At 41.6% G+C, this 18,348-nt stretch overlaps 1 protein-coding gene across 3 annotated transcripts in view; it reads right to left on the minus strand.

The window, feature by feature from the left end:
- Positions 1–202: 202 nt before the first annotated feature.
- Positions 203–18,348, minus strand: part of smarca2 (SWI/SNF related BAF chromatin remodeling complex subunit ATPase 2) — a 64,504-nt gene continuing 46,358 nt past the window's right edge. For all 3 annotated transcript variants that reach the window (XM_079516792.1, XM_079516790.1, XM_079516791.1), the window contains 8 exons: positions 18,262–18,339; positions 11,316–11,534; positions 10,280–10,506; positions 5,215–5,320; positions 3,414–3,515; positions 3,113–3,245; positions 2,466–2,599; positions 203–1,873 (listed from right to left, as the gene is read on the minus strand). In XM_079516792.1, coding sequence (XP_079372918.1) covers positions 1,838–1,873; positions 2,466–2,599; positions 3,113–3,245; positions 3,414–3,515; positions 5,215–5,320; positions 10,280–10,506; positions 11,316–11,534; positions 18,262–18,339 — 1,035 coding nt within the window. In that variant the 3' untranslated portion in view covers positions 203–1,837. The remainder of the gene's footprint in view (positions 1,874–2,465; positions 2,600–3,112; positions 3,246–3,413; positions 3,516–5,214; positions 5,321–10,279; positions 10,507–11,315; positions 11,535–18,261; positions 18,340–18,348) is intronic.

Genomic DNA, 18,348 nt, shown 5'->3' on the forward strand with positions numbered 1-18,348 from the left:
TTAAAAATGAAAAACCAGACCTGGGCCATGGCTCAATGGTCCAGGCACCTTGGCTGGTAATCCAGTCTGGCAGTGTGCCGCGGATTCGACTCCCGATCCCGACGGCCTTTACTGCATGTCTTCTTCCCACCCAAAGCCACAAAAAAACACAAAAAAAAAAAAGAAAAACCAAGGAAGGTTTCAAAAAGAAGAAACAAATCAATATGTGCTGAAAATCTGTGAGATTTTATTTGCTCTGGGCTATGCGACCACAAAGATATTGTGCAAAGAAAGCAAAGATTAAGTCACACTTATGGAAAGCTTGCTAGTACAGGGTACACAAAAAAGATATGTCTGTATATTCACATACAGTATATTGCAATACGAGGACATGCCACAAACAACATATAAAACAATAGTATGGGAGTTCAAAACTAAGTAACTAAATCAATGTTCTATCTATATGACACTGTCAAATCACCTTCAATTTGTTCCTAAAAAATATAATACTGTTTTCTTTTCAAAATGTGAAGTTGTCCTTGCACTGATGTGCTGTGAGGAAACAAATAACTGGCTAGGTCAGCTGCAACTTTCTGCCTCTTTACCGTTTGGTATTAGCACTGCGAATGTACAGTAATACCCAATGGAAAACCTTTATATCAAAGTGGGGGTCCATGGACACCCAGGGTTCCTTGAGGAGATTCGAAAGGGACCCTTAGTTAAACTTATTGGGTCCTTGAAATTGGGTCCCTTGAAAAAATGTTTGAGAAGCACTGCTATACCAAACATATGCTCAAATGCTACAGTATGCTCACCGCTAAGCTAGAGTGGCTGGCAGCAATTAAAGAAACAAGTGGTTTTTTGTCTACTAATTTGTCCATTTAAAATCATACCACGCTCGCTGGAGAATCTGAAGAGATCAAAGCAGATGCTTCAATGGGTTTTAATCACTCTTCTACTGCATTGTGAGTTTAACGCAAAAACCCTGTCCTGTGATACAACATCTACAGTACAACAAGTTGAAAAGAATGAAGTGAAGAGTATATGAAATAACTGGATGTAACGAAAAAGAGGTGCTGCCTCTAAAATGCAAGCTTATGACATTCTTTAAAAAGCAATAATACAGTAAATATATATAAAACAAAATAAAAGGATTTATCGATCAGGACAATGCCAAATTTAATTTTTAGCTCATCAGGCACTAACAAAGACTTGGTCTTTCTGGCTGGATATTTGATATTTTTAGACAGCATTTTATCATCTGTGTAATTGGAAAGTGACAAGAAGATTAGTAATAGAGGCCCACATACAGTACTACATTGTAATTTCTTTAGGTGTTTCCCGTTTTACTCTGTAGGTGCTATAAATCAAATAAATGAGCAGTTTGAAAGTTAGAAATTATTCTAGAGAAATGTCCTGGGCCATTTCTTTGTACAGTGAAATAATTATGTCGTTTTTCTTTGATTTTCATATTCAAAGTGCAAGCAAGCCATTACAAATACAGCATTAGCTGGTATGTGTTCACCAAATGACTAAATTGACGACACAATGCTCACCAACGCTCAAATGTATATATTTTTTTTCTTCTTCTTTTTTTCTTTTCTGGTTAAAAAGGTAAAAAATATACTATAAAATAGACTCCTCCAAAGTGAAATATATTCAAACTGGGTTATTGCTGTAAGCACAATTTCTTTCATTACATTATTTCAAGCCGGTGGGGGCGGTGAAGGGCTTCTATACAAAGACACCACAGCAAGCCAAAATGGGGGAAAACAACGAGAGAAAGGGAGAGCATAGTAATAAAGAAGATATTTTCTTTCTTTTAATAAGTGCTATCGATTAAGTCCCACCTGCTTCCTCAATCATCGTCACTCTTACTCCTGTCTGATTGATCCTGCAGAGACAGATAGAGGGGGTGGGGGAAGAGATAGAAAGGACAACAATAGCATCAGCAGGGCTAAGGGAACTAATAACTAATTAGCAACCACAAACTTTCAAGAGATCTTCAGAAGGTAGTGGGAGTCTGCAGGTGAAGCAGATGTCCCCCGACACCTCGACTTCTACCTTCCTACCCCCGACTGCCTCCACATCCCTTTGAATATCCTGCCCAAGCTGACAGGCTCAGTGAATATACACCAAACTGGTGCCAGTGGATGGAAGAGGGTCTTGAATAACTTAAACGTGCGTGCGTGCGTGCGTGCGTGCGTGCGTGCGTGCGTGCGTGCGTGCGTGCGTGCGTGCGTGCGTGCGAGAGAGAGAGAGAGAGATTTCTGAAAATGTCCAAGACGATATCTACTAGTCTCCTATTACGATATCGATATAACATCAAAATATCCCAGCCTTAACAGAACAATACGTACGTTTGTTTTGTTTTTGGATTAAAGTTAAAGTCTATACATATAGAATTTTCGTCAACTCTGGCTGGTGATGACATTGCTCTGATCCTGAACGACGTGTGAATAACGGGTCAATGTGGAATGACCTACATTGTCCTCTTGCTCGTCGTCGCTGTCATCGTCACTGACCACTGGCTTAGCCTTTCCTCGGCTCTGCCTCTTCTTGCCTTTTGCATGGCCGTGCTCATCTTTACTCAGCTTGATCTTGACTCGTACCGACTTGGCTGCAGGAGATATAGGGGGAGAGGAACAGGCAGAATTTATAGCCAGACTGTCCTAATTTAAATGAAAAAAGTAATTTACCACATGAACCCTAGCATCTATTGGGCGGAAACATTCGGCGAAACTATAGATGATCTACAAGCTCACAACGACTTGTGAGCTTGTCGATCGGCCATTTCCACCAAAGACATTTGGAGGGAAAAAAAGGAGGGGGTACACTACAGATGCCTGAGGGACACCAGTCAACAAAGTATGTCTACAATCACATGTAGTGTTTAAGTAGTTAAAACAGCCACCATCCAGTATTAATTAAATAGGGCTTAAGTGGTAATTTCATCATCATGTATATTAATTTTGGGTCCTGGGGAGACACCAAATGTATCCGTTTGGTCTCGAGCTGAAAGGTTTGGGAACCCCTGATACAGAGCCGCCCAATGGGCTTTCTGACGACACGAGGGAATGTGTGTGCGTGCGTGTGCGTATGTATTGCGTGTGTGACTGATGTGGCATCCTACATTCAGCCTCTGACTCTTCCTCATCCTCCTCCTCGTCCTCCTCATCAGTGTCATCGTCGCTTTCCTCCTCCTTGGCGATCTTCTGTCTGGCGCTCTTGAATACAGACTGGAGCACAATGGAGTCCTCGTAAATCTGGAAAAACAAGCCTGATAAGCAGCAGTGTGTGGAACTGGAAACAGGGAGAATCAGAACAAAAGGGAGATAGGCAGGCCCAGGGGATAAAGACAGAAAGAAAGAGGGGTGGATAGACGAGAGCACACGGAGAGCCAGGGTAGATGAAAGAGTTGGGTAGGTTCAGACCTGAGAGCCCTCTAGGTTGAAGGTCTGGGCGTTGTGACAGAGCAGCATCACGTCCTTCTCCACGTCTCCCACACTCCTGTACTTATGGCTCCTCACACGTTCCTGATGACACAAACACACGATAACAACACAGCACAGGGAGTTCCAAACGTACTTTGTCGACTACTGGCAGCATTCCAAATGTATTGTTGTTCTTATAGTACTGGGTGATATTATTATTATTGTTCCAGCATGTTTAATTACGCAACTCAACAATGTAGGCTATATGGATATAAATTTACTGAAATCAGAACAGAAAGAAAGTGATAACATTATTTGGGTTAATTACTGAATACTGAATATTATGGTATGGAATACTATGTAATATCGTTGTTTTAATCAAAATGTCATATTGGATATTTCAGTACATGGGTCAGTTCCAATCCCCTCTACTGTGAAACCTATCATTTATTTCATAGGTCCTGACTCAGCTACTTCAGAGTCTGCTTTGATCACATCTGGGGGCTACAGCACACTTTCAAAACAGCTTCTTTGATTTAGCCAGCAAGCCAAGGGTGGCCCGTGGCTGAGACGGAGTGTTGGATAAGAAAAGTAATTATATTAGAACCCTGTGTAGAACCCTCAAAGGAATTAACCCACGCAAAGCACCGCTGGGTGCCGAAGGCTCAGCCTTGTACTGATCGAGACACATGTTCCAGTTATTGGTAGATACACACTACATTCCAAAAGCTTCCGGTTCATTTTAGGATGAATTTTGGGGTCTTCAAAATAAAAGACACCGCTGCATCCGGCAGCAAATAATAAGATCTCCTATCATCTCCTCAAAATAAACTATATGCTCGGGTACTCTTTGTAGATTTCTCCTCTGCATTTAACACAATGAGACCTCATATTTTGATAAGGAAACTAGTAATATACAACAATATCATCAGGTGGGTGGAGTTATTCCTGACTGAATGGGTACAACATGTCAGGGTGAATGAAGCATTATCTCTCCCTTTTATGACCAACACGGGATTATTTCACCGGTATTGTTCATGCTGTACCCAACACGCTGTAAGAGTGACTCCAGTCATATAACACGTATTGTTCACGCTGTACACAACACGCTGTACACAACACGCTGTACACAACACGCTGTAAGAGTGACTCCAGTCATATAACATATTGTTCACGCTGTACACAACACGCTGTAAGAGTGACTCCAGCCATATAACACGTGAATTGTTAAAATTTCCGACAACACAGCTATTATTGGTTTGAGTTGGTGCAAGAGTAACTTCCTTCAGTTGAATATTAAAAAAAAGTAAGGAGGTCATATTTGATTTCAGGACTAGTGCTCATTCACACCAGTAAATAGTCATTGATGAGATAGTGTCTGTGGAGGAATACAAGTAGTTGGGTACAACAATTGATTCCAACTCATTATACAGTATCTATCCATCCCAGAGAATAGTTCTGACTGAGCTGCGTGCATTTATTTTTGTTGTTGTTGAGATACTATCCCCTGGCTTTGAAAACTATATACCGTATTGAAAGAAGAAAATAATTCCTTTGTTTGCAGAAGAAATTGAATTCTTGTGTGCTTACATCCCAGTAAACAAAATAAATCTCTCTAATTAAACGGAACCTTTCTGCTGCAAAGGCTTGTCGCTTTCTGTCTTTGCTTGCAGTAATCTGTAGGTTAAAGGGAAGGCAGAGAATGTGATTGTTTTGTATACGGTATTTTCCTGTTTTTTTGTTGTTGCTGTGTTGCACAATGGGGCTTTGATGGCAATGATTTTTTGTATTATAAACCTACCTTGATCTTCTTGAAGTCCACAGGTTTCCTGATCAATTCGTAGTACTCTGGGAGCTCCTTCCTGGATGGCAGCTGGACAAAGACCTCGCTAAGTTGTCTTCCTGCGCTGTTAAACGACACATCAGGCCTCAGTGAATAACAATTGATATGCATTCATTCTTGATATGGTACACGGTTAGATATGTAATGTACACAAGATACATTATTTTTTTTGTCAAATAGGTTTTTATTGAGAACAGATTATAAATTGTCAGGACAACGATGCCTTTTCATGGAGGGGTCAGAATAAAATGTGGACTTAAACTGTTATTCGTCTATAGTACTCAATTGTGCCCCCCTGCCTAATCTAGTGAAAGAGCACCGAAGTCTGAAGTCAATATCGGTAGAGGGCGCTAAGGGCTGATTCATACTCATATTTTACCACTGTAGTGCCGAAATGATTTCGGCTCGTCAGAAATTTTCATTAGCACCGAAGAGCTGACTTTAGGACGGTACCCGCCCCCCCGAACCTCAAATGACGTCACATTGTAGGCTCTACAGAGCCGAACCAACTTTTATTCGGCTCTAAAATAGGAGTATGAATCGCGCCTTAGTCCACTGGTTCATGTACTTTTTATTTGCATTGTAATCCCCATAGGGGGATTTTAGATCGCCTCATATAAGAACTGTGTTTGAAAAATAAACATGTCATCCCGGCCGTTTCACTCATATGGATATGAAGAATCAACTGACTGAGAGAAAACGCTATTGTTACTGCTACTGAATTAGTTACATTTGATCCTTTACGTCAGTGGTTCTCAAAGTGGGGTTCAGGGACCTTCAGGGTTCCTCGAGGGGTTCCAAATGCACCCTTACTGATCTGTAACTCTGAGAGAGTACAATTGGCAGGGTCCTTAATTGAAAGCACTACTCTACATGGACTGTGCCAAAGCCCCAAACATGGATGGTGTTGATATAAAGAAAATGGGTTTGCACATCTCCAATGTATAGCTCTAACCCGGTTGTTATAGTGACAGGGCCTATTGGGAACAGCAACCATTTCAGTGGCTTCAGTGCAAACATCCTTGGATGAAATGTGATCATGAAGGCTAAGGGAAGCAAGCTTTTCTTCTTACAATGTGAAATGGAAAAACAGTAAAACAATTGGCAATTTCAAGACAATCAAGGTTGTCCGTGACATATGTGAGACCACAGTAATCACATTTTGATTATCGGAGGCCAACATAGTTGCCCCATCATTCCACTTTAGCAAACCCCAGTTACCTGCCCACTTAAGATTTAAGAGATGGGGCTCACGATATGTCTAGGCAGTGGCACCTTATTCTTGGAATAAAGATGGCTCTCGCCTTCTAATTTGGCGCGGCACAATGTTCCATTCTGAAGCTCGCTGCTTCTCGGGAGCAGTTTTGAGAGCGGAAAATCCTAAATCTCTCTGTGTAAATGGAGGGCCAGAGTTATGATCGAGGTGCACCGAGAGAGAAAGGAAAGAATTCAGTTGGTGGAAAGGTAGGTGGGTGGATTCCAGGGAGCACTCCTTCAAACTAGGCTGCCAGTGCATATCTGAGCAATAAGAACACAATGGGCAAGGAACACAGATATGCACGCTAATGTTCTCAATACAGTACACGAACATAACAGGACAAGCACACAAACAGCCCTGGGTCTTTGATAACCACTTAAACCCTATATGCGTTCTTGACTGGGGCCAGCCATTGGTCTGTGCTTGGCCCCCACCTTTTTCCCCACTCTACACCAAATCTCTTTGCCGGAAATATCTATCTACAAGCTCACTTGCAAGGTGTTGTGTGTGTTTTCACATAACGATGGCCAATTATAACGTGCCCAGAAAAGGGATGCTAGGTTCAAGTGGTTAAGGGAGTTAAGACCTAGTGGTGCAGCCAGCCAGGCACACAGACAGGGCCGTAATAGGCTTGGGTATCACAGTGTACCGGTCCTAAGAGATGACATTACTTCCATTCAACCGCTTCGTTTCATTTGCACCCAGTGATCCAGGTCAGCTGAACAGGGGATTTTATTTTGAAGAACACTTCTTTCTACTGGCTAATCAGTCCTTGGACTTGACGAAGAGGAAAGCATGACACTGCAGGTTTTTGGCATGGAATGCCTTTGTGAAATGACCAGTTTCTCCATAGTTCTCTCTATCCAACGATTTTTTTCTCTCTTCTTCTTTTTAGCTTGCAGAGCTTGACTGAGTATAAAATGTATTTTACATAGTGTGGGCAAGGGTTTTTGCCAGTGTGTGAGATGGATACAGGAATGGTTGGATGTCGCTGTTGACCGTTTTAAAAACAAGACGCAAGAGGAACGCCTCGCTCCCAAAATTAAAACCAAAAAGGCTAATGCTCCCTACTGTGTGTGCTCAGATATTCTCCTATGGGTTCTGAATTAATAAAAATAAAATCTAAACATTGGCATATTATTCAGTCAGACCCTAGGCTTAACACTGTGTTCACACAAGCCCCAGCAGTAGCCCTCCAAATTTAAGAGACCAGCTGGTCAGATCCTATACGCCTGAGCCGAAAAAAAGCACATTTTTAGATAATATTCCCGAGGTGTGGTAACTGTGCCCAGTGTGGTTTCACTACCAAATGTCAGACATACACACATCCCCACAGTGGTAAATCTCTAAAGATCCGTGGGGTGATCACATGCAGTTCCACAAATGTGATCTATCTCATTAAATGTCCCTGTGGTTTAGGTTATGTTGGCAAAACCAACTGAGCCCTCCGTACCCGCATGAGCGAGCATCGCTCCAATATTAGATGCGGGGACGAGCGTAAGCCCGTTGCTCTACACTTCAAACAAGCTGGCCACAATATTAGCCAGTTTCGATATCTAGGCATCGAAAAGGTGGACAAACCCCCGAGAGGGGAAAATCAGGAGCTCCAAAGAGAAATGTTCCACATTTATAATTTAAACACTATGGCCCCATACAGTCTAAATGAAGAGTTTGACATCAAACCATTCCTGTAAATGTAAATATGTATTATTTTGGTCTTGTCTTTTTTAAGTATGTTTTTAATACGTTATTGACAAAAATGTTCCTGACAAAAATGTTCCTGCCCTGTGCCTTCATTGATTGATCTACCTTACCTCTTTGCCATCAAATAATATTCTGAAGAAAAGCAGGAACACTGCATGTACTCATTAGTGTACTGCACTGGCGCCTTTGACAGGCTAGGTGGGGAATTTGGCTAGAAAAGGTGCACAGTGTTGTAATCTCCCCTCCCAAGCGCCTTTGAGAATCGTGTAGCCACATTCTGTAGTTAATTTGCAAACATGCAATGGCTTTTTGTTTGAGGAACATGAATTATTGATTTGGCAAAACACGAAGCAGGACTGGCATAAACTTAGTGTTTCTCAAATGGGGGTGCGTATGCGTATACACCGAAGGGGTACATGGAAGTATTGCAAGGGGTATGTGAGAGAAAGTGGAAATGGTTTATAAGATTTATTTTACTGTTATGTTTAATGATGAAACAATGACAAACTGTGTGTGAACCTGCTGATCTGTAAATTAAATCAAACTTCAGTAGTATAACTGTTAAAGATGAATAATTAATTCAAAAATAAATGTATTACATTTTGCTCGGATGTTGATTAGGCTATTCAAATAAAAGAGATTAAATTCCCATTGACAATGAATGGAGAATTTACGTCATGTAGACGAGCAAATCGGCTATTTTTGTCCTACACAAAGATGAAATTCTCATTGACAATAATCCTATAATCCTATAATCCTGCACGCAGGTACAGACATAGTTGTATTGGCTTTAATGTAAATGTACAATAGAAACTCCATCTTACAAATACTGCAGAATTTATATGTTTTTGGATACCATGTGATTCTGCATAGTGCGCCACCATTGTTATGTCATATTTTGCTTTGCAGTCGCTACTGTGCATGTGCAACTATCAGCAGATTGTAAGGGAAGAGAGATGGCTCTTTAGCTTAGTTACATTTAACACTGGAAAAACTATGGTTAAGTGGAAAAACACCCACGATTAATTGCAAAAAAACCTCCACCTATTAGTTGCCAATTCGATTATAATTACTAAATTATTTGGCAACAAATTGAAAAATCGATTGGATTATAATTAATCGATTAATCGTTGCAGCCTTAGCAGGGATAGGTCCTGTCCTATCCCGACCAGCAGCAGCTTACAGCTGAGCTGCCTGGCTGCTATGGAGAAACACACACTGTCAGTTTTAGCCTGGCTAATAAGCCAGACTCAAATCACACTGTCGTGTGGTATTTGAGTCTGGAGATGCTGTGTATGGATCTTGTTTCCCGGGGGGCGGGTTCAAACATTTTCTCTTTGACGCAATTGGTCAGAGCTACTGTCAGTCAAAGGTCTCAAGCATTGAACGTCACTGTACCAAAGCCCGCCCATATTGCATACCGTGTCCCGATTGGCCACACCAGTTCTCTGGTGTAGGAAATGAGCGTACAATTGAGCCTCTCCAGACCGTAATCCGCCGGCAGGCAATTTTTGTTTGCCAACGGCTGATTCGGTCTGGCTTATTAGCCAGGCTATGTCAGTTTAGCATAGGATGAATTTGAGAACTGCATTAAGAAACTCTGGTGGTGGTTCTTACAAATGTGTGTACAGAAACACTTCCGTTGAATGAATTGCTATTGTAGCGTTTTTGGTGCTCCGATCTCCAGCGATATGGAATCAAACCCCGTTCTTCAGAGTAGACCAGACACCAATAAAACTATAGCTCACGCGAGGAGCTATAAAAAAAAGTATTTTTCGGTGGCGCTAATATATTATTCATTCATTTCATTGATAAGATTAAGATATGCCTACAAATCAGGCATATCTTATAATAAATATTCATATACTGTATAAGGCCAACAATGTATAATCTATATTTTAAGATATTCTTTATTTCCACTTTGAAATTGCTCTTTAAATAAAGTGTAGGGTCGCCACGGGTACATGTGGATTCAGAAATCAGGGAAAGGTTGTACTGAAGCCAAAGAAGTTTGAGAACAACCATAACTGCCATAAAGGAAACTGAGAAATGACTCCTTACCCGTCTCTGTAATTAACCACCGTGTCCACGATGGTGTTCATTTGCTTGGTGAGTTTCGGGGGATTGGGGGACAGCTTCTCGGCGGGCGGGCGTCCACGTTTCTTCTTGGCCTTGCTGCTCCCCCCCTCATCTCTACTGGAAGAGTCCTTGTCCGGGCGCCTCTTGCGTTTCCGCTTCTTCAGACGGATTTCCTCCTCCATCTCCTCCAGGTTGCCATCCTCAACCGCCTGCAGCGGAAAAGAACCAGAGGTTCTGCACTGACATCCATGTTGTTACTTCACGGGTTCTCAGCCTTTTCAGGCCGTGACCCCCCATAATAATCATATTTGAACTGGGGGGGAACCCCCTCCCCTGAATTGTAGGAGTTTTTCTTTGTCTCGGTTCCTCAGATAAATATTGTGCAAATAGCTGCGCCTATATGGTGTTGTGTAATTCTCAGAGGAATCCAGGGAACATTTTTATTGTATGGCCTACACTATACTAGGCCCGGCCTACACAGTGGTCTGGTATAGTGCCACCATGAGAAAGATTAAAAAAAATCAGTGTACAATTTCATTGGCCTACTGACAGTGTGCATGAAAGGTATACAGACAGACATACACATACACAATCTCCACATCTCTGCTTCCCACCTTGGCTGAGATAGTGAAAGGGCACTTTCAGTATACTTATAGCAGTGATCCTGTGAGAGAAACAAGCGGAAAGGTCTATGACTGTGACTAGGCCTCATGAGCACACACACAGGGGAGTCGCCAGCTACGTTTTATAATATAGCATCACTGATGACCTTCTTCAGACATGGTGCCTGATGAAGGTCTTCAGTGACCGAAAGGTTGCCTCCTTTAATAAACGTTCTTCTCTTGTACAGTACATGCAGATTGACAGTGGCAGGGTATATACTGTAGAGTTATACATACTAAAATGTATTTCATACAATACATGCACGTCGTGAGACTTTAGCTCACCTATTTTGGCTGAATGCCCAGAATATGGGGGTTGAAATGGTTAACATTAACAAAACTTTAGTGACAATTACCCGTAGCCACTGCTTCTCAGTCAGCGCGTCGCTGTAGTCGACGTCGCGGCGGCAGCGGGAGCCGCGTCCGAACAGCTTCTCCTTCTCTTCCTCGTACGTGAGGCGCTCCACCTCCTCGTCGTCTTTGATGATCCAGGACGGCAGCTCCTCGTCCTCCATGAGCCGGGGCTTACGCTTGGAGTTCCTGGCATCCTCGCGCCGGCGGTCCAGGTCCATACGCTAGGGGGAGAGAGAGGGAGCCAGTCATGAAAGGACGTCAGCTCGATAAGCAGATGGTAGTGCATGCGAAAGACAAGAGTGCAGCTATAACTATTATTTATTTTCTGACCGATTATTCCTTTATCAATTACTTATATATTATATTATAATAATCAAGAAGCAAGTATGTATGGGGCGGTATTTTTTTTAATTTACATAACAAACATGCAAACCATTCAAATTTATCTTTTTTCTTCCTTGTTTAATATATTTTTGGGTCTTTTTCTGCCCGTTTCTAGTACCAGTGGAGATTGACAGGAAACAGAGAGAGAGAGACGGGGGGAGTAACACACAGCAAAGGTCGTCGGAATCGGTATTCAAATCCCACGCTAGAACTTTTAACTTTTCACCAAAACATATCACTTACCCTAGCCTTTTGTTTTGTTATTCAGCTTGTGGGAGTTTTTAAGCTTGTACATGGGGGGGTGTGGTGGACACTTAGGCTACTGTATGTTTAAACATCTCACACTGAAAAAGGTTTACTCAACACTCTCAATACACTCATGGCCAATTATAAATGACAGGGTAAGAAAAGGATGAGAAGTTAATTGGACAGGCTGTCAGAGACAGGCTGTTTGCAAGATTGTGCAAAAGGCCTAATTAATAAATAATAAGGCCTACTTTTCAAAATAAATCATTTATAAGAAAGAAGCAAGGGACACGTTTTTGCAGAAATGTCCCAGAGTAATGGGCTGGTCTTGTAAAGGGAATGCCAACTACAGTGCCAAATATATGCATTATTGTGTATTTATCTTCCTTACATTACGTCTCTTTGCTCACCAATGTGCTCAGTCTAATTCATGCAGCTGTCAATCTAACAGCTGACTTGACTCCTCCATGCTGTCAGCAAAGGTATACTTATTTGTGTGTCACCCTTATCTTTAGCGCAGATCCTTATATGAACATTTTGTATAGCATCTCTGTTAAGACAAGACTATAAGGACTGTCTGAGAATAGGGTTGAGGAGGCTTGCTCCCGGAGGGGCTGCTGGGAAGAGGCAAGGAGGCCTGTTCCTCACTCTCTGTATGTTGTTACTCTGCTGAATCTTCTCAATAAACTCTCAATACTTCACCCTGAACTTTGTCATTCCTTCATCTTTGGACGATTATTTAATCGACAACAGTCTGCACTGTAACTCTGGTCAGAGACAGAGGGAGGGTAACTCTGGTGGGCTGAGGAACCAGCAAAAACCTACCAGCGCCGCGTTTCCACGGTTCAACTGATTATGCAACTAGAAGTGTTCATTTCCAAGCCGAGGAACTCCATGGCAGTGGCACTTTGTTTTGACTTTTAAGTTGGCAGTGGATATTCAGCCGTGGGACAGCATTGGAAAAGGAAATGTTATTCAGCCACTGGGCACACTGCCTTACACGTTTTATCACCAGCATTGGATGCATGTGCGCTAGAATGCTTTCTGTTGAAAGGCGATACTAAGCACGAGTGATGACGATGAGCGTTGTTGTACATGAATCATTTCTGTGTGTAAATTATGATGAATTGTCCTCCAGAGCCATTAGGCTAATTTCATGTTTTATTTTTGGATTGGGGACTGGCCTTTAATTGCACAGTCACACAATGACACCCAGTCACAATTTGAAACCTTATTTGGCACCATTATTACTGGAGATTTCATGGTGCTTGAGTTTGGCTTCACTCTCTCAGTAAGTATAGCCTGCTGACAACCTTTAAAACAACACTGGTGCCAAATGCTTCTACTAGTGATTCAATTATGTGCGTGCGTGCACGCGCGCGCACACACACACACACACACACACACACACACACACACACACACACACACACACACACACACACACACACACACACACACACACACACACACACACACACACACACACACACACACACACACACACACACACACACACACACACATCTAGTTTACCGTATGCTCCGTTACATGATGGCGCATCCTTCCATGTGAGCTTTTAGGTTGTCTATTTTTGTCTCCACCAGGCCGAAGGCATGGGGGGAGAGAGTATGTTTTGCACTCCGTCCGTGTGTCCGTCCGTGTGTGTGTCCTTCCGTCCGTCCGTTACCAGCTAATCTCCGGCACCGTTAACCCGGTCGATGCCAAACTTTGCACACACACTCCCTGGATGCCAACGATGAACCTCTGCCCTACATTTTCCAGAACGGCCTGTTATAGCGCCACCATGAGGCAGCTTTTCACATGTTTTACCTAAAACTGCACCGATCTGCGTAGAGGCCAAGGACAAACCGTTGACCTGCATTTTCCGCATCTGCCTTTTATAGCGCCACCAGGAGGCCGACTTTTGTAAAACACATTTTTTGCTATTACTCCTCCAGATTCTGTCCAAAAATCTCACAAATCGTTACACACTATCTCTATGGTCATGTGCTCAAGTCGGATCTGTCCGATATTTCATATTCCATCCTAATTGGCTATAATTAGCTTTCACAGTTTGCAAGATTGCCCTGTTTTGAACAAAAGCCTCAAATCATGAACGCAGCATGCAATTGACGTGAAATCTTTCACACATTTTCTTACTAGGCTGAGGAATATATCCCACCCTTTTCACATTGGCCTGTTATAGCGCCACCAACAGGTTGATTTTTGCAAAACACATTTTTGGAACAAAATGCCTCAAAAACATGTTTATATTAATCCTAAACATTTTTTCCAAACATCTCACACAGTCCTATCCTCCTGGTGGAGACCTGTGCCCAGAAGGGCACTTTTTCTAGTTTCCAGTGTGTTAAAGGACCACTTCACCACTTTTCAACTTCTCTTCCTATAATTGGTCCTAACTAATGTTCATGATAAAATACCACCATTCTTTCCTACTCAGTCTGTGTCTCATAGGAAGGCTGTAGGCAGTTCAGAAACCCGTCCACCAGTGACATCATCGATGGTGAATCCAAGCTAATAGAAACAGCAGGGTTTCTTTTTCTGAAACGTTGCAATGCAAAAGTTGAAGCCATCGTTCTCACGATAATAACAATCTAAATATATTTTAAAACAAATCTTGTTTAAAAAGAATCTGCCTAATGATGATGTTACTGGTGGACGGGTGTCCGAACTGCCCAAAGCCCTCCTATGAGACACAGACTGAGTAGGAAAAAATGGTGGTGTTTTATCATGAATTAGTGAGGACCAATTATATGAAGACATGTTGAAAAGTGGTGAAGTGGTCCTTTAAGCAGTGTGCTGCCTACAGCAAGATCAAAGGATTTCCGCTCTGCACTCTGCACTGCTGGTTTCCTCTGCTAACTCCATCTCTAATCTGCTTTAATGAAAAAGTCCTGTTTCCTTTCATACAAACAGCTGAGTGCTGTTTGTATGAAAGGAGTGTCTGAAGTGTTTAGTTCAAATAAATAATTGATAACTCGTACATAACTCGTTGCTCAAGCCCGCCAGAGAAGGCGCGCCTCTGTCATTGTAACCAGTGTTGGGAAAGTTCTTTTTTTTATGAACTAGTTCAGTTAAAAAATTTAAAAATGAACTAGTTCCGTTCATAGTTCATCATTCAAAATTTTGAACTAAAGTTCATCGTTCCAAAACATTAACTATTATAGTTCTTTTTCGTTCTTTTTTTTAAGAATTATTGCCACAGCCCATAGCCATATAAAACCGCAGACTTTATTCCAAATGAAGTCCAAACCTTAAAAAACAACTTTGGGATTAATAAAGTGACAACTCCATTACCCAAATTAATTCCTTATAATTTTTTAATTTTTTTACATTTTACAAAAATTGCTCTTTTGCAATGTGAAATGCCACCGAATTCTTAATTATTTTCCATGTCTACTGTATATGGGCACACTTGTGAAAGATGCATGCTTTTATTGTGAAGGCAAAAGTTTCTGAATGTTCTCAGAGGCTGCATGCTGAAAATAGCTGATCTACAAGCTCGCGACGCGTAGTGAGCTTGTATATCAGCTATTTTCAGCACATTGTACGACGAAGAATAAATCACTGCGCTTCACTCACTGTGAAGAGAGATGTCTTTTGTTGGCCGTTCGCGGCGATATTATGGACACATACCTCCTCAATGCGATAATAACCAACTAAGCTATTGGAAGCTATTTTTCGTGGCACATTATGTTTAATCAAACAACAACAAGTTCCCTCAGTGTTTGTGTTGGGACAGTGTCTGCTGTCTGTCTGCGTGCTGCGTGCATGATCATCATGCAGTAGCTAGATGCGCGCTCCAGTGACGGCTGAGAAAGACGTCACTGTCAGTAGAGGGCGTCAGTCCCCAGGTTCGTGTACTTTTTATTTGCATTGTAATCTCCATAGGGGGATTTTAGATCGCCTCATATAAGAACTGTGTTTGAAAAATAAACTGATCACCCCGGCCTTTTCACTCATATGGATATGAAGCATCGACTGAAGGTGGAAATGTACAAATATACCCAAAGAGTAACAAAATAAGCGTTAGAAACGAGCCAAACAACCCAGAGACTACATTTCCGGGTAGGCGGGTGGCTGCATCTGCCCGTCGCACAACAGAAACTGAATGTTAATTACGTTTATTTTTATTTTATTGATACCACAGTGCCATCTGGTTTAGCAGGGGTTTGGGGAATAATTTATTGCGGTCCGCTCAAGTGGTAGAGGAAATTTTGCGTCACAGAAGGGTCTAGTAGAGGCAGTAGCGGCAGAAGTGGTAGAGGCAGTTCCGCGTGTGTCACAGAAGGGGGCGTCGCCAATTGTGTGTAGGGATGTCCCGAAACACTTTTTTCGTTTCCGATCCGATCCCGATTTCTGAGATACCAGAGAATAATATATATAATAATAAAAAAAGAAAATAAATCTTCTTTTGAAGACCACCGACCGGGAATAGTGTTTATAGCTATCTAGCTATATATCTCGTGTTGTGTTTATAGCAGACTCCTCACTCAAATGTGCACTTGCAGTTTGGGCAACTCGAAAGCAAACACATGTGCCCCAAATGTTATGAACTTTTGGATACAATCAAAGGGGAGCTGAAGAATTTAAAGAAATGGTTTGATATAAATAAGCTATCATTGAATGTAAGCAAAACTAAAAAAAATCATGTAAACACTTATTTTATTCTTTTACTTGAATATTACATTGTTCAGTAGAAATAAGACACATTAACTGTTTTTGTTTGAAAACCTGTAAAAGGGGTATACATATATATTTAAGGAACCAAGAAGTCACAAAGTGACTTTGGTCACTTATTGTTTTTGTGTTTATTTTTCTTCTCCTTCTTCTTCTTCCGCCAAATAGCAGTTCTGACTGAACCGTGCAGTCGGTTTTCGCGAAACGCAGGAATCTGGTAGAGGTCCATGCCAAACGGTGACTATGCGAAGCCCATGACGATTGGCCAAATGGTGGCGCTATAGCACTCAATTGAAAATGCAAACTTTGAACGTGCATAGCTCATGAACCATTTGACCGTTGGAAATTACACTTTGATACACATATGTGTCTCCTCATGCCGAACAACTTTCGTGTTCTGACTTTTGACCTCTGACCTTTAGATCAAGGTTGTGTGTTCAAATCCGGGTATTGTCATCTCGTCAGTCTTATTTGTGCATATTGTTCTTATTGCGTATCGTCTTCTTTCTTGGTCCCGCCTTATCGCTGCTTGCAGCTATATTTTTATTTGTATTATTTTAAGTTAAATGACAAAAGGGTAGACGTAATAAGCCTAGGCTTCAGTCTACACGTTTTTTTTGTTCAACTGTGATGAACGAAGAATGTTTTTGTATGGAGAAAAAAAAACGAATAAACTAAAACTAAACTATATTCACCGATACCGATATGACCCGATATGACCAAATAAGGGCCGATCCAATACTTTTCCGATACCGATACAGTATCGGGACATCTCTAATTGTGTGTGATATCGGGGAGGAAAGGCCACCTTCGCGTTTCAAAAAGGTCGATGAGCTAAAACAGGATCTAGTCATGCTGTAGATAAGCTATGGATACCATCAGGCAGGCCTTCAGAGTCAAAACCTTTGAGGGGCAAGCTCAGTAAAGTATAGGAAAGAAAAGGTCTAACAACTTAGCAGTTTGGTGCATATACTTTGCAAAGAACATTACTTCTTTGCATGAATAGACCTACAGGGTTAGGGGTTATATAAACAAAGCGTCTAGTTGCTGCTTCTGTAATAAATATACAGCAATATAAATAGCTGGGTGAGATTTATTGAACCAGAGTGGCTCTTCTCCAAGCCAGTAGGAAAAATAGGTACGTCGAGTGGGATTGAGCTGGCAGAAAATATATTGTCACTGCCAGGCAGAAACCTGTTATTTTTCAGAAAATGTATGAAAGAACCAGTGTTCCAATGGACCCAATGGAGTTATTATTCATTCACCAGCTTGTTAATACTTTTAATTTTGACCTCTTTTACTCTAACAACTTTCAACATGGAATCCCTATGTTGGGCATGTTATTATAGGCAAAGGATTTCATTGTTTTCAAAAATCGCGGACAATAGCCGATCTATGAGCTCTTTTTCGCTACTTTTGCGTGCCTCTGTCATACGACGAAGTATGAAAGTATGAAGTTTATGAAAAATATGAAATATGGAGATATAAGGTGTCTGCCTTACTGCGACAATATACAAAATAGCTATACAATTTTTTTAGGGGGGGGATCTTTTTCTCCAAGCTTGTCAAAATTCCCATCCTAATTCAAAGCAAAGACAGAGGTAATTTTCTCACCATGAAGAGCTCAAATTCGTCTTCATTACGGGCAATCATCTGGTTGAGGGTTTCATCATCTGGCACCTCGTCTTCCTCCTAGGGTTG

The sequence above is a fragment of the Electrona antarctica genome (assembly GCF_951216825.1).
Source record: "Electrona antarctica genome assembly, chromosome: 12".
Taxonomy (NCBI): domain Eukaryota; kingdom Metazoa; phylum Chordata; class Actinopteri; order Myctophiformes; family Myctophidae; genus Electrona; species Electrona antarctica.